Source organism: Apteryx mantelli, chromosome Z, assembly GCF_036417845.1.
Source record: "Apteryx mantelli isolate bAptMan1 chromosome Z, bAptMan1.hap1, whole genome shotgun sequence".
In the NCBI taxonomy this organism is placed as follows: domain Eukaryota; kingdom Metazoa; phylum Chordata; class Aves; order Apterygiformes; family Apterygidae; genus Apteryx; species Apteryx mantelli.
In genome coordinates, this window is record NC_090020.1 from 58,250,798 (window position 1) to 58,273,883 (window position 23,086).

Genomic DNA, 23,086 nt, shown 5'->3' on the forward strand with positions numbered 1-23,086 from the left:
GGCTCCGGCTCGCCCCGGGGGGCGGGCGACCCGCCCGCGCCGCCCCTTCCGCGGCCCCGGGCGCCGCCCGCCGCCCGCCCCCCGCCGGCCCCAGCCCCAGCCCCGGCCCCGGCCCCTCAGGGGCCGCCAGGGCCTCCCCGCCGGCCCCGGCGCCAACCGACCGACCTGGGCGCCGCCCGGCCGCGCCGCTCACGCCCCTCCCACAGGCCGGGCCGCACCCGGGGGCGGGCTCGCGCCGGGCCGGGCCGCGGCGGAGCGGAGCGGGGCAGGGCAGGGCAGGGCAGGGCAGGGCAGGGCAGGGCAGGGCGGGCAGCGGCGGGCCCGGAGCCCCGGGCGCGTGCGGGGGGCGGGCGCCTCAGCTCAGCCCCGATAAGCGGCGCTATGAAAACCGAGGCGAATCGCTGCGGAGGGGGCAGCTTCGACCTCACGCGGCCGTTCAGAAAGTAAAGGCCAAGCGTTTTTTTTTAAGTAGAGGTTTATCTTCTGCCTGCAAAACAGCTTTTTCAAAAACCGCACACAGCTCTTAGAAACTTTTTTTTTTTTTTACTTTAAGAGACATGGTCAAAGACATTCAAAACATTCTCAAGAGTTGGTACTGTGCAGACACTTCAAACCAGCTAAATGCTACCTAACTTTATCCTCCACCAGGTTTCCCATTCAAGCAATAACCCTGAAAATAGCTATTAAATAATAACACATGTATGCGTGCATTTCCACAATATTTGGTCCCGATTCTGCAATGAGGCTTCAGATTTTCAAGAGTTCCACTTGCAGCCCACTTACAAATGTCACCACATCAGAAATATAACAAGAATTTATACTTTCCCAGAAACTCGATACTCTGCTGTAACTCTCATAAGAAGTTCTACACCAAATTTGGAATAAAAAAATAGAATCTCAAATACGTAACTATAATACTCTTCACAATACAAATTTCAGGTAAATAGTTTCACTATTCAATTTCATGTATATAAAAGTCTATTGGCAAGCACCTTCTACAGGATCTTCTGTAAAGCTTTACGATCCTCCTATTCAGTGAAGCAGGATCACAGAACATGCCCTTCTAGGACTCACACTTCACAAGCCATTAGCACAGATGGCTACCAACCTTTTAAGCATAACCGTGTTTCAGGTCACCCCCGGATTGTTACTATGCAAAACAATATACTACTGCTTCCTTAAGAAACCTACATTGATACCTTCCATGATTGAGATGGGTGATAGGGAACACAGAGAAGAAAAAGGAGAAAGAAAACAGTACAGGTTGGGGGTTGACCTGCTGGAAAGCAGCTCTGCGGAGAAGGACCTGGGAGTGCTGGTGGACACCAAGTTAAGCATGAGGCAGCAATGTGCCCTTGTGGCCAAGAAGGCCTATGGTATGCTGGGGTGCATCAGGAAGAGTGTTGCCAGCAGGTCGAGGGAGGTGATTCTCCCCCTCTACTCAGCCCTGCTGAGGCCACATCTGGAGCACTGCGTCCAGTTCTGGGCTCCCCAGTACAAGAGGGATGTGGCACTACCGGAGAGAGTCCAGCCAAGGGCTACAAAGATGATTGGGGACTGGAGCATCTCCACTATGAGGAAAGGCTGGGAGAGCTGGGCCTGTTCAGCCTGGAGAAGAGAAGACTGAGAGGAGATCTTATCAATGTATACAAATATCTTAGGGGAGGGTGTCAAGAGGATGGAGCCAGACTCTTTTCAGTGGTGCCCAGCAACAGGACGCGAGGCAACAGGCACAAACTGAAACACAGACGCTTCCATCTGAACATGAGGAAAAACTTTTACACTGTGAGGGTGACAGAGCACTGGAACAGGTTGCCCAGAGAGGTTGTGGAGTCTCCTTCTCTGGAGATATTCAAAACACGCCTGGATGCAATCCTGTGCAATGTGCTCTAGGTGACCCTGCTTGAGCAGGGGGGTTGGACTAGATGATCTCCAGAGGTCCCTTCCAACCTCAGCGATTCTGTGATTCTGTGAAAACTTCTTACTCACTCTTCTACCTCAGTGCAGATATAGCTGATGTTTCCTTACACCATGAATAATCCCTTATGTTCTATGATGAAGCATTCAAAAAGAGCTTTCTCACTAGGTCAAATCTTTTACCTCGAATATAAAGTATCCTTAAACTATATAATAAACCCCTCATTCTACATTATCTTCCACATATTTAAGAATATAGCAGAATATAGTAATTTGTAGTCTAATGATTCAGAAGCAGACCATCCCCTTTTCAGTAAACTAATCTAACTTTTAGCAATAAAAGGCTCCTCAATTGTCATCAGCCATTACGATTTTACAGTTTTCTTAGTGGGGAAATAAAAAGGTTTAATTTCAACCATAAGCTCCAAAAAATCCTCAATTATTAAGCTCAGTTCCTGCTACTAAAAGCAACCGTGTCATCTCATCCTGTCATTCACTGCCTAATTCCTATTCTCGAGTCAGTTCTCCTGTGTGCCTACCCCCACTGTTTCAGAGGCTGTTCCAAAGCCTTAGAGCTTTGGCTATTACGAAACCTCTTTTAGTTCCCTGCCAAAACCACAGTGAAATTTATTTTAATTTACCATAAAAGAATTATGAATGTCACTTATTAAGCCCCTCCAGGAAGAGATCCAGCAGAGTTACTTTTCCACCCGATGTCAATTGTTGTCTTTCATCCATTGCTCAATCCATTGCATAATCTGATCCAAATTTCGCTCTAGGTCTTCTGGAGTGTTGCTGGGTAACTGGTGTACAATTTCCTCTCTATAAGATGACATGGCTTCCTCATAAAGAGTCTGAAAAATTTCACACTGAATGTTGTCCTGCAGCTTTTTCCCTTTGTAGCCCCTACAAAACAAGAACAACATGGAAAGCCAGCCATTACCTTGTATATACAGAGAACCATAAAATATTGTATACAGAATCAATAATTTATATTCCAGAAATATCTCTAATGAAGTTATGCAATAGCACTTTACTCCTTATTTACTCCACTGACATACCTGCTTTCTAGTCTGTCGTACAAAACTGAATTTTCTGTACGAAGTACAAATACTACATGAAACCACCTTTCTGGGAAAAAATCGCAGCCATGATAATCGACAATAACTCCACCTTCACTCATTTTGTCTTCTAGTTCATCAATTACCTACAGAAAAAAAACAACAGGCAAATTGACTTGTAATTACAGTAAGTCAAATACAAAAATGCTAGATTCTGAAGTTGGACTTACTCTGTCTTCATCCAAAATCGGACATTCATATTCTTCATCAAAACCTTCATACAGTTCTCCTGCAGCAAAATTAATTTGCACAAGTTTGTGAAATAACAGCAATCAGTATGAAAGCATTTAAATTATTATGCCTATTTTGAGAAGAAGTAAAACAGAAGATACCATACAGAGGAAAGAACTCTTTGTCTAAATGTTCATATAAAAATAAGTGTGTTATTTATTATTTAATGGAAAATAAGCTACCGGTTCATAAAAGCTTCTTTAACCCATCCCATGAAAAATATTTCTGTTACTAGATTCCTTGCATTTTAATTTACTATATAACACACACACTACAAGAACAGTTATATAAAGCAAAAATATTTTAAGTACTTTGATGGACTATTTTTTTGGTTAGTATGGCCTACCTTCTTTTGCCAGATCACCCACGTTAACATAGATCAGCCCTGATCTTGATGCAAGTTCTTTGCCTAGTGCGGTTTTCCCAACACCTGGAGTACCTAAAGACAAAAACCCAGATAAAACAATAAGAGAACAGCATAGAAGTTTCCTTCAAATAATTTTCTAGCAAAAATGAGTCAAAAAGAAGCTTTTTTTAGTCAGCATTAGCAAGTTTACATAAAAAGGGGGTTAAAAAGCAGCATAACAAGAAAAAGCAAATATGAACAATGTCTGCAGATAAAAAAGATGAAGAAAGAACCTATTTTAAGCAGAAGCGTTATTCTAATCAGGGCAACGGAAAGTAAAAATTAATCCCCCCTAACTTTTCTCCAGACAAGGAGAAGCCCCCCAACACCACCAAGTTTTCACTTCCAGCAGCCAGACACCGAGCCCACGGGAGCCCTCACGCTCCAACCCGAGCCCCGGCTGGGCAAGAGCCGCGGCCTGGCCGCGGCGGCGGGCGGCGCAGCCTCCCCGATCTCCCTCCGGGGACTCCCGCCGCCCTCAGCCGGCACCAGGCTGCCACCGGCAGCCCCGCTCCTTCCCAGCCGCGACGGCCCTTGCAGCCTGGCAGGGGCCGCGCGGGCCGGTCTCTCCCGCCGAGCCTCTCTGGGCCCGGCCTGCCGTCACCGGCGGCTCCCCCCGCGCCGCGCCGCGCCGCACCGGTGAGCAGGACGTTGGGCCGCCTCATGCTCCCGGCGGCGGGGCCAACGCTCGTCGCCTAGGAGACACGTGCGCGGGGGCCTCCGCCGGCCTCCGCCGCACGCCCATGGCGTCACCCGCCCCGTCCGCGGCTGCTCGCTGGCCGTGGAGGCGCGCAGGCACGCAGGCGCGCCGCGGACGCCTAAGCGCCTCAGGCGGGGAAGGTCCCCTCGGGAGGGCGGTGGCGTGGCCTGATTCTGCCCGGCTCGCTTCGGCCCGGCCCAGTCCGGTGCCGTCTCTCGCGTGTCGGGGACCGGCCGCCGCCGCCGCCTCGGCCCGCCCAGGCCCTCGTGGGGAGGGGAGCGGCGCGGCGCGGCGCGGCCTCCTCAGGCTGGGCGAGGCCGCGGCAGCGCCGGGCGGGCCGGGCCGGGGCGCCGCGCGCCGCCCCCCCGGGAGCGGGGCTCGGCCCGCGGCCGCGGCGCCGCCCGCCGCCCCCGGCTGCGGGTCGTGGGCCGGCGGTGCGGGGCCGGGCGGCGGATGGGCCCCCGCAGGGCGGAGGATGTCCGGAAGCTCCGCGGGAAGGCAGGCAGCGCCGGCGGAGGTGCGCGGCGCGGCGCGGCGCGGGGGTTCCCGGGCGGCGGGGCAGGGCCGCGACGCGCCGCCTGCCGGTGCCCGCAGCGGCGGCGAGGAGGCGCGAGGCAGAAGTGGGGAGGCAATTGGGGGCTCTTCGGTCTCCTGTGACCGGAGAAGCCGCGGACTCCCTGTAGGGAGCGGGGGGGTCTCCTCAGTCCCTTTTTTTCCATGTGTTAGATGTTTATTTTATTTTTGCTTACTGAGGCATTATGTGCAAAAGAAAAAAAAACGCACATAGTGGTATGGGGTTTGCCGCTAAATATGCGAATTAAACTAAAAACAGTTTCTGTCTGAATAGCGCTAAAAGCTAACTGCGCAAACAGAAATCTTTTCCAGTTGCTGCAGCTTGTCACTGTCAAACTATATCTGCTAATAATATTTTGTATTAACTTACAAGACACATAAACCACAGTATAGTTATAGATCTTTTCAGACAGAGATGACATCGATGAGTGTTCTGTAGCTGCACAGTTTCTCCCATTTTTGTGAAGACCATTTCAGAATGTAATGCATGATAGTCCCTACTCGAAAAGCTTCTCATGTGGTTGTTACAAGCAAACAGTGTGTGGACTACTGCACCGACCATGGGTAGCCTGAAAAGTGGCTCTGGGTGTAAGTTTGTATCTCTGTCATAGCAGACTCTTTCTCAAATCCAAAAATAAATATTGACTCTGCTAGCAGTTTCGACACTCTTCACAGTCAGGCAGGCTTCTTCTACATGTTATAGTTTCCAATTCTAGGTTAGTCCATGGTTCCTCACATAGCAAACAAATACTAATGTTTGATTTTACTGTGCTGCCTAAAACATCTTTTCCCTGTTGCCTATTTCTAACTTTTCAAATACAAATATCTGCATTCTGAATGCAAAAAAAGTGTACTGAAAAACAACACAGAGACAACATAAACTTGACCATAATATAAAAACAATATAAATGATCTCATGCTATTTTTTCATTCTTAACTGAGTTTTAATTTTACTTCTTTAGTTTCAGTATGTTTTGGTAGAGTTTTCAATATGTTCTGGTTTGCCAAATTTGCTGAAAAATATCCAGTCACAAGACTGGAGATCTAACATTTTTTAATGCATAAGAAGTTTGTAGTTTGCAGGTTCAAAAAGAGTAATAAGTGCCAGCGTTTGTTGCTAACTGTGAATGTGGCAATTTAAACAGCCTTTTAATGTTAATGACATTCGGCCATTGCTGTACATTCTGTCATTGTAATGTTAATGCCTAATGTTAATGAAATTTATCTGAAAGATATTCTTGATACACTCATGATACAAATCTCAAATTGTCCAGAGACAATTGCACCCAATTAAAAAGGGGATGAGAGTGCTACATTAAAATCAAGTTGTTTTTTTTTTTGCCAGGTAACAGGTTGGTTGGCACATTCATTTGATGACTTCTTTGGAAACACAAATACTTCTTCCAGCACAGTTCCTATGAATGCACTAGAAGGCAGCACTGGAAGAAACCAGCACCAGAAGAAAAAGGACCTTTCTTTGCCAGCAAGTAGCAAGAACAAGGTTCTGCCCAGAAAAAGGGCAAAATCATCTTCAGTAGATCTATCTTGTAGCCGATCCAGACAGAATCAAAGCCAATCTCAAGATGAGCCATGGGTAGATAAATACAAACCTGAAACTCAGGTATGAGAACCATTCTAAGTGTTAATGTAACCGTAAGATTCCAGTGTAACATAAGCATGTTGTCCTTCCCTTCGTATTCCGTCTTACTCTGTTTCTAAATATATTCTATTTTATTGGGCCAGTGAAGTATTAGTTTGATTTATCTGATGTCTGTAGTGAAGATTTTAATGAGCTAGCTATTTATAGAAGATGCACTTTTACCCGTCTTCCTGAAGAAATAAAGCTAGTGAGATCTTGCTTCCTGTCCATCCACTCCTAACCTTTTGAAGCCATTGTCAAATTTCAGCCAAATCGGACAGCTGCAAGTACATGAAAATCAACAGCTAAATAAAGGAGAGAACTTCAAGTTAGTGCACTCATTAAGGGAAAGATGACAGAAATTGTCTTGCATGTTATTTGACAGCAGCTAACTGGACTCTAGTACACGCAGGATACTGGACTAATTGCAATGTGTGTTGACTCTTCCTTGCTTAGGTGCCATCTTAGGCACCACAATATGGGTTGAGGTTACTGTGGTACCTTAGACCTTAAAGGAGAAAGAACTCAAACCTACCATAAACTTGGTTTCATTGTTTCTGCTTGTGGAGCAGCTTTTGCACCTTGTGTTTCAAACATATCAACATATGTGCTAAGTGTCTCCTAGAGTTGAGTGCTTAGTCATTTGAGTAAGTTAGTGTAGTAACTTGTATTTTATATTTAATTTTTTTAATAGTTCCTCTGGAGAGGAACTGAGTTACAAGGCTAGAATGCAAGTAAGCTGCATAAAATTTACAGAAGCTCCAAAAATCTATGTAATATTAAAGTCAGTATGGCCTAAAAAGTACAAGCTCCAGCAGTAGCTATAGAGCATACATATAAAATCAAACAGACCTGTATTGTTGCTACTTTAGGAATGATAAATTGCTCGTTATTTCCCTCCTGCAGGCTGTGGAAAATTAGTTGTTTGAGAAAACAGGCTGTAATGATTATGCTTAACTGTTGCACTTACTCCTGAAATAGCATAAATAGGTCTGCTAATGTTTTAGTCAGTATATGTTCTGTTCTTGAATCTTAACATTACAGGCTTAGAAACCAAGAGGTGTGTATATGTGCATAAGCATTTCATATATTTTCATCTGGTTTTAGAATGACCTTGCTGTGCATAAGAAGAAAACTGAAGAAGTTGAAGCCTGGCTAAAAATGCACATATTTCAGAGGCAACCAAAGCAGGTAATCTTGGGAAAATTAGCAGATAGAGGTATAAAACAATATGTAACAAGCTGGATTGAATTTTATTTTAATTTCAGAAAAACCTTTAACTTGTAGATAGTGATTATATGTATTGCAGCATAAGAAATCTCTTAAGAACATAGATTTACATTTCTTTAGAGCTTGTACTACTAAGAAAAGCAGAGCTGGATTCTGTTCTTTGCTCAGCGGTATTGTCTGAATTAACTGTCTAGCATCCAGTCAATTCATACCTGCTCAGCATGTGCTTATAATAACTGAATTTTACCTTCAAAGGATTAAGTAGCTTGGCCAATTTCCAGTTACACTGACTGGAGGTAGTAGGATGTTTTTAACTTCTTGAATGATAAGAGGCATTCTTCTACAAATGCATCATTTAACAGTCTCGACTTGTGTTTTTTAGACCTGATTCTCAAGTTCAATACATATTATATTGGTAGTCTGAATAGTGGGCAATTAACTAAACACATACATTTAAAAAATGGAAACACGGCTTTCAGCTTTCTGATCTAGGTCTTTCTCTCAGAGCACTCAACAGATGAATAACTAATGCAAATTAAGTAATTTTTTTTTAATTGGGAAAGAAAATCACTATCACAGAAAGTACAGAAGAAATTAAACTAAATATTTGTCTTCATTCAACTTGTAGTCTTTATTTATTATGCTTGGGATTTTTTTTTCTGTTACAGGGTGGCTCTGTTTTGCTGTTAACTGGTCCACCTGGTTGTGGAAAGACTGCAACTATACAGATATTAGTGAAAGATCTTGGCATTCAGGTGCAAGAATGGACCAATCCAATATCTTTAGACTTTACAAAAGAAGACTTAAAAAGTGTATTTGGCCATGGTAAGTATTTCGGTTTTTTGTTCATTTTTTTTCAGCTACTTTTGTGGGTTTTGTATTCTGTATTTGGTATTCTTTTGTGTCTCTTATGTATGAAGTCAGAAACACATAAGGATTTCTGAATAGTGTTTGATAAGGATCTTTTATTATTGCTTTTGTCTGAAAAAGGATTTATTTTTTTTAAAGTGATTACTCCAAAACAATATGCAGTTCATGAAAGGCGGGAGAGCTTGTGAAAGAACCTGGGAATCATTTGAATCTGTTAAATAAAAATAAGTAGATCAGTGTGTCTTCGATTTGGTCCTCAGTTGTATTCTACCCTTTAAAAATTTTGTTGTATTCATAACGTTTTTGCCAAAGGGCTTGGCTGCTGGTGTTTAATGGCTATTGTCAGAAAATTGCAAGGGTGGATATTAGTTCTTGTGGGTATTTATATACTACTTGACATAATATAGGATGCATATTTTTAATTAGTTTTCTTTTTCAGACTCAAATTTTCATACATTTCCAAGTCAGGCCCAAGCAGCTCTCTTTCAAGATTTTCTTTTAAGAGCAAATAAGTATAACAAACTTCAGATGCTTGGGGAGTCCTCAGAAAATGATAAAAAGCTTATTCTTATTGAAGTAAGTGAAAACTTCTGAAATCTTGTTTTGAAAACAATAAATTTTATTTTAATATTGACAGGCTAACTATCTAGTGGATTGCAGTTGCTAAAAACTTTTCAACTGCAGAAGAATTCTGTATTTCTGAGTCCACACAGCTGGCTAAAACCCCATTCTATGCATAGTTAAACTATATTAGCTAATTGTCAGGCAGAAATTGGACACTGGTTCATGTACAGAAATAAGAGTGTAAAAAAGTAGATCAAAGCAATTTTGAAAAATCATACTCATGTTTCTGTATGACTAGCTTTTTAGAACTATATATGTATGTTTTAAGGAGACAGGGAAAGGAAAGAAATTATCCTGTTCTTGTTATTTGAGGATGCAAGAAGTTATAGAAGATATCTGAGAATGGGTACAGTCATAATCAAAGCATTTGAAATTCAATATTCTCTGATTTTTTTAGGATGTTCACAGTATGTGTTGTTGGGTGTTTTTTCTTTTGAGAGCACATATGTGAACTCTGAGGGTTCTTAAGCCATAACAGGAGGTCCAAGATGAGACTTTATTTTCACTTATTCAGGAATTTGTTTGACCAGCTTTTCCTGTCTGCTCTTTCATTTTTCTGTTGTCTGTAAACTTTCAAGAAACAGAATAGATGAGATAGAAATTCTAGTTAAGTAATGTTGTAAACTGTAAAACTTAAGAACCATTGTTTTCTGTGACTTCTGTTCATAAAGTCACTTTCCTGTATAGATACTTCCATATCTCAAGTAGTGTATCCTTCTTCAATGAGCATGCTACCTTGAATGTTTCTCCTCTATTCTTCTCCCTATATGAATAAAACTCTGGCTAACAGGAAATGTAATCGCACAAGCTGGTTCCTTAGGAAATGAGGATAGACAGAAAAATCTTCTTTTAGTATTTTCTTCCCATAATAAAGAAATGCCACGATTTTCTTCTTATTTTTTTCTGGTTATCTTTGGTGTTAGCCCCATTCAAATTTGTTTGAAAGCAAGGTACCTAGGAAGAAAAAAATGTATGGCAACATACATAGTGTGTCATAACAATCTATCTGTTGGAGAGAATACATTTGAATGACGGCTGTTTATTTATTTTGAATAGGACATACCTAACCAATTCTATCGAGACCCTAACAGTCTACATGAAATTCTCAGGTGAGTTCTAAATAAGTTTTTAATGATTGTTCTTAGCCACTGTCAGTAAACTGGAGTTTGATTCTTGTTATACTTGCTTATTTTTCAATTTAGGAGATTTGTACGTACGAGTAGATGTCCCCTTATATTCATAATCTCAGATAACTTCAGTGGAGACAGCAACCAGAGGTTACTATTCCCAAAGGAAATTCTAGAAGAGCTGTGTATATCTAATATTAGGTAAGATCTTTTATCTTATTAAAACATGATTGGAATAAATGAGAAATCAGAAACTAATACTTCTTTATTATGAATTCCAACAGTTTCAAGCCTGTTGCACCAACAAATATGATGAGAGTTCTTAATCGAATAGCTACAATAGAAGCTACTATGGTAAGTTGTCAAAACTGGTAACTTCTGTGCAATGCTAGGATCAAGAGACTTCAGGCTTTTATATCTAAAATATTTATTGATAGCATGTTTTGGATCCTTGATAACAAAACAAAGCCCCAAAACCCAAAAGCAGAAAACAAGGAAAAAGCTGGAAAGAAGTCTTTTTTCAAGATTAGTCCCACTTGGTCTGCAAGTAAGGATTTGGTCCAAGTCTTGAAGTTAATTCTGGAAATTCTTCTGCCTATTGCAGAAACCATATATATGAAAGAAGTAATAGGAATAAAAGTCATTTTCAAGGTATCCATCAAAACCAGAAGAGGTCATTAACCTAAACCTTATACTATTCCAAAACTGTTTGATTAGCACCAAATGTAACATTGAGTGAGAGCTTGTAATGAATTCCATGTATTATTCTCTGTAATATTACTATATGGTTATATGCTTAAATGGATTAAATGTTTTAGACCTAGCAATATTAAATGGTTTGAGCACATAGCTGGTGCTAAGGTAGTCTGTTCATGGTCTACATCAGAGGTAGGTCCCCACAGACAACCCAAAAATGACATGGGTGTTTCTAAAGCTTGCCATGTAACAGCACTCCTAAAAGATTACTGATTATGAACTGATACCCTAATGGTTATGAACTACAAGAAACGTCTGTGTTGGAAGCTGGAGTTTGACTAATGTCACAAGAATGAAGATACGTGTGTCTCTTTAGTGACGGTAGTACTGAAGCTGTGGGTATTACTGAAGGATTGGGTTCCAACCATGAGGTTCTAGTACTTCGCTTGATGATGCAGGGAGGGGAATCCTCTAAATTGCCTTAAAGAAAAAGTGGCATTAAGCCTGGTTTTCTTTTATTTCTGCACAGTTGCATCTAAAGATAGCAGTAGTTTCATTAGTATTTGGATTGCAACTGTTTGTCTTTTTTGTGCCTTTTTTTTTTTTTTTTTACTTTAAAATTGTCTAGTGTAAAAGATTTTAGGATGATTGACAAACTGCAAACCTTCCCATTCCCATGGCATCTGATCCTTCCTACAGAGGTATCAGACCAATCTCCTAGAGCCCAGAAACCCAAACTCCAGGATACCCTTCAGGAGGTCACAGGTGCTTGCCCCGTAAACTTCACAGGCTAGTTTGAAAGCTGGCAGTGGGTAGTATCAGCATGAAGGAGATTTCCCTGGGACAAGTGCTAGAGTATCATTGTCCTGCAGGACAGCACTAGGGAGAGTAGTACAGTTTTAGATGAGCTTCAGCAAGTTCGACAGTGTGTTGTGTGTTAACTTCATGCTAGCATCATAGCTAAGTGCACTAAGGTGCAGAATGATTTTCAAATACTCAGATACATACTTTTTTTATTACTTTGGGTGTTGAAAACTATTGCTTTTCCTTGTAGAATAGAGAAAAGAATTATGCTCCTGATAGAACCTCTCTGGAGTCAATTTGCAGAGGTTGTTCAGGTGATATAAGAAGTGCAATAAACAGTCTTCAGTTTTCTTCTGTGAAAGGTAAATACCTATGTTTTTAGTGAAAGTAAATGACATTTTGACAGCTTCTACTGCAAAGGTACTCTGTTCACTGTTGAAGCTCAGTTAAGTGAGCTGTGCAAAAATGTTTCTGACATACTGCTTTGGAGCAGGAATAAAAGGGACAGGTTTTTTTGGGGGGGGGGAGGGGGTGATTTGAAGCTGAATATGTAAGGTTTTATGCCTGTTCATATATAATCTCAAAACTGGCTAATACCAATCTTATATTTTTGCTATGTGTGTATTGATATAATTTAATACAATGCCCTTTTTCTTCTCAATGGCTTAGTTATCAGTGTCTTCACTGATCAAAGCTTTTATAGTGTGACCTTATTTTGAAAGGGATGTTTTTATTGCCCTGTTCTTCTGTATTTCTCTGTGTCCTAATCTCTATACTCACAGTATTTCTGAAACAGCACTTTGACTTTGTGTATGGCATTGCTGAAATGATTGATTTTGGTTTGCAGTGCCTACAGCTGTTAGGAGCAGGTGAATTGAAATGCTGGGAGGTGACGTGACCTACTATGAAGTTATTGAGGGGATTATGGAATAACTTTGTGAAGTCTGGTCTTTTAGTAGCCTTGGAAGTATTTAGGTGGCCAGAGCTCAAATGACACTTAGTTTGGGATTATTATTTTAAATGTTCCAACACAGAAAGAAAACAGGAGACTTATTATCATGTTTTCTATAAACATGGGAAGTCAAAACTTCCTGGGAAACTAATGTATGCAAGTCACATAGCCTCTTCATTGTAAAAGCAAAACTGACGTGTAGCTCATTCTAAGAACCTTTAGATGGTGTCAGCATAACGTTCAACCTAGAAATATGGAAGTAAATTTAGTTGGCTTCTGTGGTATGTCATAAGACTGGTAATGGTGTTATTGCTTTTATTCAGTTACTCTCCTGTCCACCCTGCAAACAGACAATGTGCCATACAGCTCATGGAATCCAGGATTAAATGTTGTTTCCTCTTCTTGTTGTAAGAGGGAGTGGTGTAATTTAGGTTTTAGAATATACTGGAGTGAACTTAGCTGTGCTTGTCATATTTTATGGGTGAGAGACTCATGTTTCTAGATTTAACTTGTAAATGTGGAAATTCAGTTCTTCCAGTTTTGTCTTGCAGTGTACTTAGTTTGCGTTGTTTTGTGTCTATCAAAAAATATAAAATTGTTCTCAGTGAAACTGTTTTGATGTTAGTGCCATCAAATGGGTAAACTGGGGGAATAACTGAGAAGTTCGCTATAGCTTACTAGTAGATGGTAAAAAGTTTGTGTACTGTAGAAAACATAAATAGTCTTAAAATTATCAGTATGTATAATTTTAAATAAATTAGCTTGTCATATGAGAACATGAGTTGTGAAGAAAACTTGAGAGAAAACAAAGGTATAAGGTATGACATCTGTATGCGACATCTCAGAATCACGTACTCATATTGTGCATTCTCTTCTCACATTTTTATCATTTTTCACTTTTTTGGAGATTAATGAGAAGGGCTGTCTTCATGTCGAATAGAAATTGTTCAGTACAGGTATTACAGTTAGACAATAGATTGGTATCCAGTGATATTTTTGTAAATATTGGAGAGACCTTACCTCCATGCTGATTTCCTGAGTGCAATCAGAATGCAGTATTAGTTTTCACATATATATATATATATATATATATATATAAATAATTTTTTCCTCTTCATTTTGTGTGTGTGTGTGCAAGCACAATTGATATATTCATTTTACTAATAATAATGGGAAAAAGGGATCCATGTGGTAAACATGGGAGAAGAGACTGAGAAAAACTTAAAGGATAAGTTCTCTTATTTGGATTAAGAACATTCATGTGCCACTAAATTGAATTCTGTGTTTAAATTTTCAAGTATTAAATCAGAGCAAAACATAAGGGTTTTATTCCTTGGAGTTCTACATCATTGCAGAAATAGTAGGCTGTTGGAAGTCACCTAAGGAAAGCTTTTCTTCCTTTTTTTAAAGAAATTCATGTGCTTTATTCTGATTGTATTGTTGTTTTTATTGGTAGACTGCTCATTGGAGGACAACTTTCGATCGAGTAAAAAAGGGAGCTCCACACTGAAATGTGAAACAGTAGTATCTAAAACAAGAAAAAAAAAAAAATCGGATACTTTAGAAAACCAGGAGATACAAGCAATTGGTGGCAAAGATGCCTCCATTTTTCTTTTCCATGCTCTAGGGAAAATAATTTACTGCAAAAGTAAGAAAATCTTGATTTATTCTTCTTTCTCAATTTTAAAAAAATGTCTACCACTGGTAGCCAGATTTGCTAAAGCAAGGCTTAGACTGACCTCTAATTACATGTTTGGTCATTAATGACAGTATGAAAACAGTAATAAATGCCTGTGGTAACTGAGATTGCAGCTATCTGTATCCATTAGATAAATAATGCACTTTTCATTAAAGATCTACTATATGCATGTAATAAAATGACATGGTTCTAGTTGCATTAGGTTCACATGCTGTCATGCACGCTAACCTACATACGTAGCCACCAGAACCTGAGATGACATTGTTGCTTTGTACAAAAGCAAAATTTGCTTTTCATGCAGAATCATACCCAGAACACAGTTCTGCAGTAATGTGCCTTGCTTGCCTTTCTATTCTTTAAGGTTGCAGAACAGCCCTTCAGCCTCTGAACTACAGCCACTGCTTCCTTTATTTGTGTATATGTTTGGTTCCTTTTGCCATCTTTTCCTCCCTACCTTTTTTCTCAACTAACTGTTCCTCTTTATGGGACGTACTTGCTGTCTCATTTCTGAGCTGAAAGGGTCCTCCACTTTTCTTTACTACCCTGCCTCCCTTTCCGCCTTTCCAAAATACTTTCTACTTTACTACTGTTGAAAATTTTACTTTCTATATGTGAAGGTTCTGTAAGTTTACTTCCTATCTGCCTCATACTTGGTCACAGTACTGCTTTTTATCATTAAAAAAACCCCTATGTTTCATAAGAATTAATGGTTATTATACTGTAGTACCATCTACACTCAGCTAGGGCAGGATATGTTATGCCATTGGCTGTCCAAATTTAAGTAATAATTCATAGTGTCAGTTCCAAAATCAATTGAGGAGAAATAGATGAGAGAATAAGAAAATAATGAGATGAGTTTTGCATCATAATGAGTTTTATGAGTTAAAAGAGAATTTAAATATATATTTAAAATATATATTATAAATAATATACATATTTTAAATATATATTTAAATATATTTGTATTAAATATATATTATTTAAACTATAAAATAGTTAAAACAGTTTTGCAAGCAAAATGTAACTAGTTGTGTGTTCTTTACTATGTAATGTTGACTATATAATTATGTACTTACACTTGCATCAAGAATTTTCTGAGAACTGAAGACAATGTAACCCAGTTGTTAATAGATTCAACAGTAGCTAACGGTTGTTTTCAATATATGTGAAAATTACTGTTCAGGCAGTTCTACATCTCTGTTCTTGCTCTCATCTCATCTACACTCTAAATTTGAATATAACATCCGAAATCTGTGTCATTTTTTTTCTGGCTTTTTGATAGTGTGCAGTAATGTACGTAACATTATTTCTAAAGTTAAAAGATTAAAGATTATAAAATTGCTTCTAGGAGAACCACTGTCAGAATCAGAATTTCCTCAGCTGCCTTCTCACTTATCAGAATACCATCGAGACACCTTGCTTATTCAGCCAGAGGTACATCTTCAATAATTGCTTGGTTCCAGTTTAATTAAAAAAAAAAAAAAAGTCATTAATACAAATTCTTAAGCATAGTAGTTTTGTCATTAGTCTTAATACGTGTATATTAAATCTGTCTAAATTAAAGAGTAATTAAGCTGGATGTGGCCCCAGCAGGCTATATTAAAAGCTAGATCAAGTGTCCAGGCCCTTGATCAGTCAAGTTTTGATTAGCCCCAAGAACAGAGATTTCCCCCATCTGTCTGGACAACTTGTGGTGAAAGGTGGCCTTTTCCCTTGCTGCCACCTGTGACCACCGTTGCCTCTCACCCTTTTGCTGTGTGCTGCTGAGAGGAGTCTAAATTCACCCTTCTGTAACCGTCTGTTGGAGAGTGGAAGACGGCAATGGGTTCTGCCCCCCTTCGCCTGTTCTTCTCTGGAAACAAGGCAGCCTCCCTTGTGTATATGAGCATCTCCTTGTGCATCATCTACACCAGCTCCCTGGCATCTAAATGTATCCTAACTTTTACTGGATATTTTTTCTTTCACAGTGTTTAAAACCCGAGCTGATACTTTTTTTTTTATTATTATTAAATAGGAAATCGTAGAAAAATCACATATGTCTGGAAGCATGTTTAATTTATACCTTCACCAGAACTATGTAGAATTTTTTGCTAATATAGATGATGTTGTGAGAGCCAGTGAATATCTGAGCACTGCTGATGTCCTTTGTAGTAATTGGAATGTAAGTGTCCTTTTTTATACATATATAAATCTTTCATACTCTGAAATTGAACTTCTAGATTTTTCTGTAAGTTTTTATGAATAGTTGAAATCAATTTTTTTATAAAGTAATAAGAATTACGCTATTTGGCTTCAGACTTCTAATATAGTATACGTGACAGTGAATTGTTAATGAATGCTAAACTACATCAAATGTAGGAGCAATGCAGGCCACTTGTGTACAGTTTGTCTAACTTATATCAGCATTTTATTATAATAGATCGTAGTGTTTATAAAATATTTTATAAAGCATTTTTAAGTAGAATAAATTTATACTAAAAATGTATTGAGAACTCCCTGCCTTCTCCCTGAAGTACTTGAGCTAGCTTTTTCATTCAGTTGCTTTGAGGAAAAGTTTCACAGTAATTGAAGTATGTTCTGAGCATGCCTGTGTCACTGCAATTACAGAGTGCGTTTTTGTTCAAATAAGGCGCACAGTGCAGAGCCGATGCGTTCATATAATGCCTGATTTCTCTCTCAGTCACGACCTGTGATGGAAAAATACAGTGCATCTGTGGCTACCCGAGGTGTGATACATTCAAATACAACCAGAGCCTTTGCCCAGTGTCAAGGAGGAATGGGGTTTCGTCCTTTACACAAACCCCAATGGTTCTTTATCAATAAAAAGGTAAATACTTCATGTTTTGAGGAAAGTGTTACACATTACACTTACATTTCTTTGTGAATTCAGTAGTACATGTGAGATTTGCATGTGCTGCTAAACTTGTTAGAGATCCTATTTTAATATAAGCTACTTCTAAACAAAAATAATTGCTTGAAGAGGAAAAATAAATCAGGCGCCTTTAAAAAGATCTGCTTCCTGTGCTCAAGTTAGCATATTTCTGGGAGAGTCCTAAGTCCAAGTTTATAGAGAGAAAATCGATGTTGAAATACTGTAAAGTGTTCCTAAAAGTAAGTTCAAGTTTGTACAGTTTAAAACAGGTTAAACTGTTGTGTAAGGTTAAAAAATTACTGCTCTAAATGTATGTGTTTATCAGAAATAGCTCATTCATGAGACTTCAGAAACTTTTGAAATTTGAATTAATATCTGTCTTGCTGTGTCCATCGACAAAATGTTGGCCTGCATGGGTAGGACATTCTATAATCAAATGATAAAAATTTTCAGGAAACTTAAATGTCCAATGAAAGACAAAAATTAAAGAAATTAACCTTTTTATGATCTGTATATGTTTACCCCAAGTGTTTATCTCTTTTCTGGACTCATTCTTCAGGAGCTTGTGTGTAGTAATCCAGCAGTCAAAACCAAGGTCATAACACTGCTTTTTATGGTGCAGAATATTTATATTAACATTAAGTATAGTTTATCATGCTTTTTTTTTTCCCCCACAACAGTATCAAGAAAATTGCCTTGCAGCAAAATCTCTCTTTTCAAGTTTCAGTTTACCACCAGAGTGTCTTCAGACGGAGCTATTGCCTTATCTTGCTATGCTAACAAATCCAATGAGAAACCAAGGTAATATCAGTGCAACTCTTGCTCTTAGATTCTTTTTATCATTAAAGCATACTGAAAAATGTTTGTAACAGAAAATGTTAATACTATCTATTCTCTTGCCTCACTAAGAAAACACGTATGCCACACACATATAGCCAGTATCTAAATATGTTTTCAGTAACGCAACTAAAATTTGAGCTGTCCTGTTAAGTTTTTAGCAACTTCAAGAACATCTTTAAAACTTATGCAACTGAAAGAATTAAATATGAGTAAACTGGACAGGGTCCTGGGCAGCCTGCTCTAGCTGACCCTGCTTGAGCAGGGAGGTTGGACCAGGTGATCTTTGAAGGTTCCTTTCAACCTGAAATGTTCTGTGATTCTGTGACATCAGGATGAATTCATTTTGTAGTATATGTAAACTGATAACTCTACATCATGAATACATAGTTGATGAATGATAGGGATTTCTTGTTCTGTGCAGGCATGTATAAATATGCTATGGTAATGTAATAAATACACTTTGAATATATATGAACTGTTTTGGTGTCCAAGATAATACAAATATACACAGGACCACTTAAACTTAGAAATTATTTATTTTCCAGTGTCTTTAATTTTATGTGTGTTATGATCTACCCTATATGATACTGGTGATTCTTTGTGTTCTCAGCTCAGATTGCTTTCATCCAGGATGTTGGGAGGCTACCACTGAAAAGACATTTTGGCAGGTAAACTTGATTTTTACTTTCTTAAAAAACACTTTTTATGTTAATATATTTTTTAAAAAACCCTTTCATACTGCCACATCTTTAATGTATGTCTGTGATATGAGATTTTCCCTCACTTGCAGCCTGATCATTTTATATGTTTGGGTGTTGCAACTTTTTCCAATTCAAATCTATTTAGAATGACAATGTTATCAGGAACTAACATTTTAACTATACTCTTGCTTTTAACCCCTTGTTTAGCTTTCTCTTCCCTTGTATCAAATACTAGTTTTCTGTCCTAAACATATGTATGATTTTCCAGTGCATAGTCTGGATAAAACCTTTGCCTTTACAATCAACAAGATTTAAGTGAGAATTAAAGTGAATTTAAACGAAGATTGTAGTATGCTTTGCCTGTTGTTTATCATGACATATAACATTAATCTGGAACTTTGATAAAACATTCTATATTTAGATGTAAAGTAAAAGGAGTAAAAATTATGGTATAATGGGAAATTATTCTTATTTCCTTTGAAGCTGTTGTACATCAATGTAACTATAAAAATATACTAAAGAATGCTTATTCTGAAATTAGATAGCAGCACTGATCTTTACTTTGTGGAATTTTTGCCTGTCAGACTGCTTGGAGTAACTCTTCTTGCTTAGAGGGCAGTTTTCATAAACCGTCGGTAGTGCCTGAACTACAGAGCTACGAAAGCTCCTTTGTGAGATGTGAGGCTACAGTGCTGAAACCATGTTGTTAATCGTTTTCAGCTGCAGGACTGTACTGCTCTACTTGCAGAATGTACAACGCTTTTGGGGTGACGTGGCATTCGCACGCTGTGACTGTGATTTTGTTGAGCCTTCTGAACCACAGGGATTACTTATACTTCCAGAGCCTCAGTGATATTTCTAAAACCTTGATATCTCTAAAATCAGAAAGTATTTTAACTGTGATGGTCTTTTGTGATGAAGGAATGTGATAATTGGAATGAGGCTAACCTTTCCTTAACCAAGAAGGAGTTTGTCAGGGGACAAGCATCTCATATTTATCACTGCACTATTGCTATCTGAGTTTAATTATGAAATACTGGCCTGTAAGATAAAGGCTGTATTACCCAAGAACCATCCTGTTCCCCAACAGATATATTAAAAGCCATTTTGGTTGCTAGTTAGATAAAGAGGAAAGTGTCCCAAACTGGTGTATTTCTTTGCAACCCCCCTAGTCTAAGCCAAAATGTTTGTAACTCTACAAATTAATTGTAGACTTCCTTACAACATTACTTTTTTCTGCAGCATACCTTTAAATACTGATAAAGTTCTTCTGCCTGCGTTAATATGTCAGAGGTGTATCATTTAGAGTTTTACCTGCTGGATAACTTTCTCCTGAAAAGACTGTAATCCCTTTTTATTTGTTCACTATTTTACTGAGCACTCCTTAAAATAACTATAGCTTCACAGATGTACCACTGTTTCAAAGGAAATATTACTTCATTTATTTTCAGTTTTAGTTATCAATGGGATAGGAATACTGCTGTAGTAAGAAACTCATTAGGGAGAGTGTATGGTACTTGAGCAACTGGATTTGGTGTCAGGATGAGTTTTGTTGATAACTTTGGAAATTTTTGTTAATACCATGTAAAGTGGGAAAAATTGTAATGGAACATTCATAGCATCTGGATAAAAAGATGCTAGAAAGATTGAGGAGTCTAAACAGGAAAATAAATACAAAATTAAAGACTCCTTTCCACTCCTTGCCTGTTCTTAGTTCATCTGTCTCAATTTAAATTGCTTCCTGCCCTAAAGGGCTTAAGTTTTTGTTTGGAAAAAGTCTAATACACCACGTGCTGTTGTCAGTAGGTTAATTCTTAAGTGTTCATCCCCTTGATGAAAGCTAAGCAGAAACACTCCCATAAGGAAGAAACTTCAACAACAGATGCTGGGGAGTGAGAGAACATAAACATGATTTGATACTTTGCTGTTGAAAATCTGTCTTGAGGTTATGTAGTGCAGTCCTCTTCCATGAGAGAAACATGTATTTTCTACCTTTTCATGCGAGTTATGTAGTGTTGAGTTCTGGGCACAAATCTCTCTCACTGGAAGATAGGCACAGAGCTGTGAAATGTAATACTAAAGGTAGCGATGTAAGAGTGTGGATAGCTTGGGCTAACTGATGAATGGAGGTTACTACTGTCAAAATATTTGAAAGTTGTTAAGAAGCAGCAAAGGGGAGAGACATATGATACAAGGGCAGTCTTTTCTACTGCAGCCTCTGTGTGAGATAGCATGAAACATTTTCTGTGGTAACTTACTGTTGCAATGATAATTTTGCAGGTTAAAGCTTGAAACACTCACTGATAAAGATTCTGGAATACCAGACTTGTTTGTTAATTATGAGGGGGACCTTGCAGATGTGAATGCTATGGAGACCGCTGTGCAGATGGAGAAAAACAAAACAAACAAGAATGAATCGGATGGATTTCCTCTTTCTTCTAGCCAGTGCAGTGGAAATGAGCTACCTTGCAGTCAGCCTCAGCCTATTGCAGCTCAAGCAATCATGGAGGAAGATGAATTAAAAATAGAGGAATATGATACTGACTGAGTACAACAAAATATCGACCACTGACTTACTCAGATTAATAAGCTACAGAGGCCTTTGCTACAGAGAGCGTAGTCTGTACAAGAGTATTCCTCCAACTACTCACATGGGCTAGAAGGCCAAGTCTAAACATGCTGTGTCGGCATCAAGAAAAGTCTCCTCAGCTTTGCCTTAACTTTGCAGGATCAGACCTGAACTGAATAGTAAATCACAAACTACTCTCTGCCTGTCCTGAGCCATGAAAGTAATCTGCATTGATAAACAGAGATTAATAAATGACAAACTGAAATAGTTTGAAAGAGACTGTAGATAAGCAGTGTGACTCTTAAGTTATTTTTTTACACGTTTTAATTTTTCTTTGTGTATGTACAGTATGTTTTCTGAGAGCACATTTGTTGTCAGCATTTGAAAGTTTTATTAAAAGTTATACCTTCAAAAAATTGCTGTTTGGAAGTTTGAACTTTTTGAAAGAAGAGACTGAAGTGTATATGTAAAAATGTTTGATATCCAGTATTGATGATGTAAATAAAACTCCTAATGTATTAGTCATTACTGTTTTGTACTCTACCACAGATATTTTTATATGTGTTTACAAATTGAAGCATATGTTGTACAATAGATTATTTCAGATTCCTGCTTGGAAAATATTTTCATAACTTATCAAGGAAAATAACATTCAAGTAGGAGTCCTTCTTGTCCTGGTGTAGTGGGTGGCTTTTCTCCTTAAATTGCATTTGTGCTGGAGGAAAGTATAGTCATGTGTTTGGTAAATGACACATTAAGTGTTTTCTATTTGTCTGAACAGACTGTTGTTTAGAGTTTGGGATTGCTCGATGCAAAGCAATCCAGCAAGTCACCAAGGTTAGTGGTAACGCAGGAATATAAGAAGAAAAAGCTTATTTTGAATGTGATTTATTTACATTTCTGTACTGTTAATGTGTAAAGTTTAGTAGATAAAAATACATATTTATCAAGCATAAGCTTGGAATTAATGCTGCTGTTAAGCGGTCTAAATTCCTCCTCAATGAAAGCTGAGGTGTAGTCTTTAAAGCTATGGCTATTGTTTGGTTTTGAAGAGAGAAAATTACATCTTAACCGCTGTTACAGCTACTACAGCGCAGTCGAGAAAGTTCTGGACTGCAGATGCCCCTTGGCCCCTCTCTCCAGGGTGCTCCGGCTCGGGTCGCTTGGCCACCCCCGCTCAGCCTAGCACCGGCTCGCCTCGCCGAAGCCTTCCTGCAGCTTGCTGTGCTCCCAGCTCGCCGGGGCGGCGCAGCGTAGGCCGCAGGCGCTGCGCGGCGGCCGGGCACGGCCCTGTTCTCCAAGGCTGCCTTGCTCCGGCGAGCCAGCGCTTCAGGGGGTTTCCAGTAAACGAAGATTAATTATTTACAGGTGTCTGTTCCCCCCCGCCCCCGCGGCTACTGGGTGCCGGCGGCGGGGCGGGTGCGAGCGCTGCCCATCCCGCCGCCGCCGGGCGAGGTGTCCGCGGCGCGGCGCCGCACCGCCCCCGGGTCCGGGACCGGCCGCAGGTGAGGCCAC

General features: G+C 39.4%; 2 protein-coding genes across 7 annotated transcripts; one reads left to right on the forward strand and one right to left on the reverse strand.

Moving 5' to 3' along the window:
- Positions 1-1,135: 1,135 nt before the first annotated feature.
- AK6 (adenylate kinase 6) lies at positions 1,136-4,496 on the reverse strand. The gene is made up of 5 exons (XM_067316212.1): positions 4,313-4,496; positions 3,616-3,708; positions 3,209-3,267; positions 2,979-3,124; positions 1,136-2,823 (listed from the first exon to the last, which is right to left on the reverse strand). Exons 1-5 carry the CDS (start codon positions 4,338-4,340, stop codon positions 2,634-2,636), a joined length of 516 nt encoding a protein of 171 aa, XP_067172313.1. The 5' UTR covers positions 4,341-4,496; the 3' UTR covers positions 1,136-2,633.
- A 320-nt stretch (positions 4,497-4,816) lies between these two features.
- Positions 4,817-22,092, forward strand: RAD17 (RAD17 checkpoint clamp loader component). 6 transcript variants are annotated; one of them, XM_067315331.1, is made up of 16 exons: positions 4,817-4,892; positions 6,294-6,569; positions 7,695-7,778; positions 8,486-8,642; positions 9,127-9,263; positions 10,368-10,420; positions 10,514-10,639; positions 10,723-10,792; positions 12,189-12,300; positions 14,347-14,538; positions 15,938-16,023; positions 16,604-16,750; positions 17,270-17,416; positions 18,142-18,262; positions 18,912-18,969; positions 21,283-22,092. In XM_067315331.1, exons 1-16 carry the CDS (start codon positions 4,851-4,853, stop codon positions 21,548-21,550), a joined length of 2,076 nt encoding a protein of 691 aa, XP_067171432.1. In that variant the 5' UTR covers positions 4,817-4,850; the 3' UTR covers positions 21,551-22,092. The 6 variants fall into 6 exon arrangements, with proteins under 6 accessions (XP_067171432.1, XP_067171437.1, XP_067171435.1 ...); XM_067315336.1 differs by having other exon boundaries at positions 18,183-18,262; positions 21,283-21,385; XM_067315332.1 differs by lacking the exon at positions 4,817-4,892 and adding an exon at positions 5,204-5,536.
- Positions 22,093-23,086: the final 994 nt, after the last annotated feature.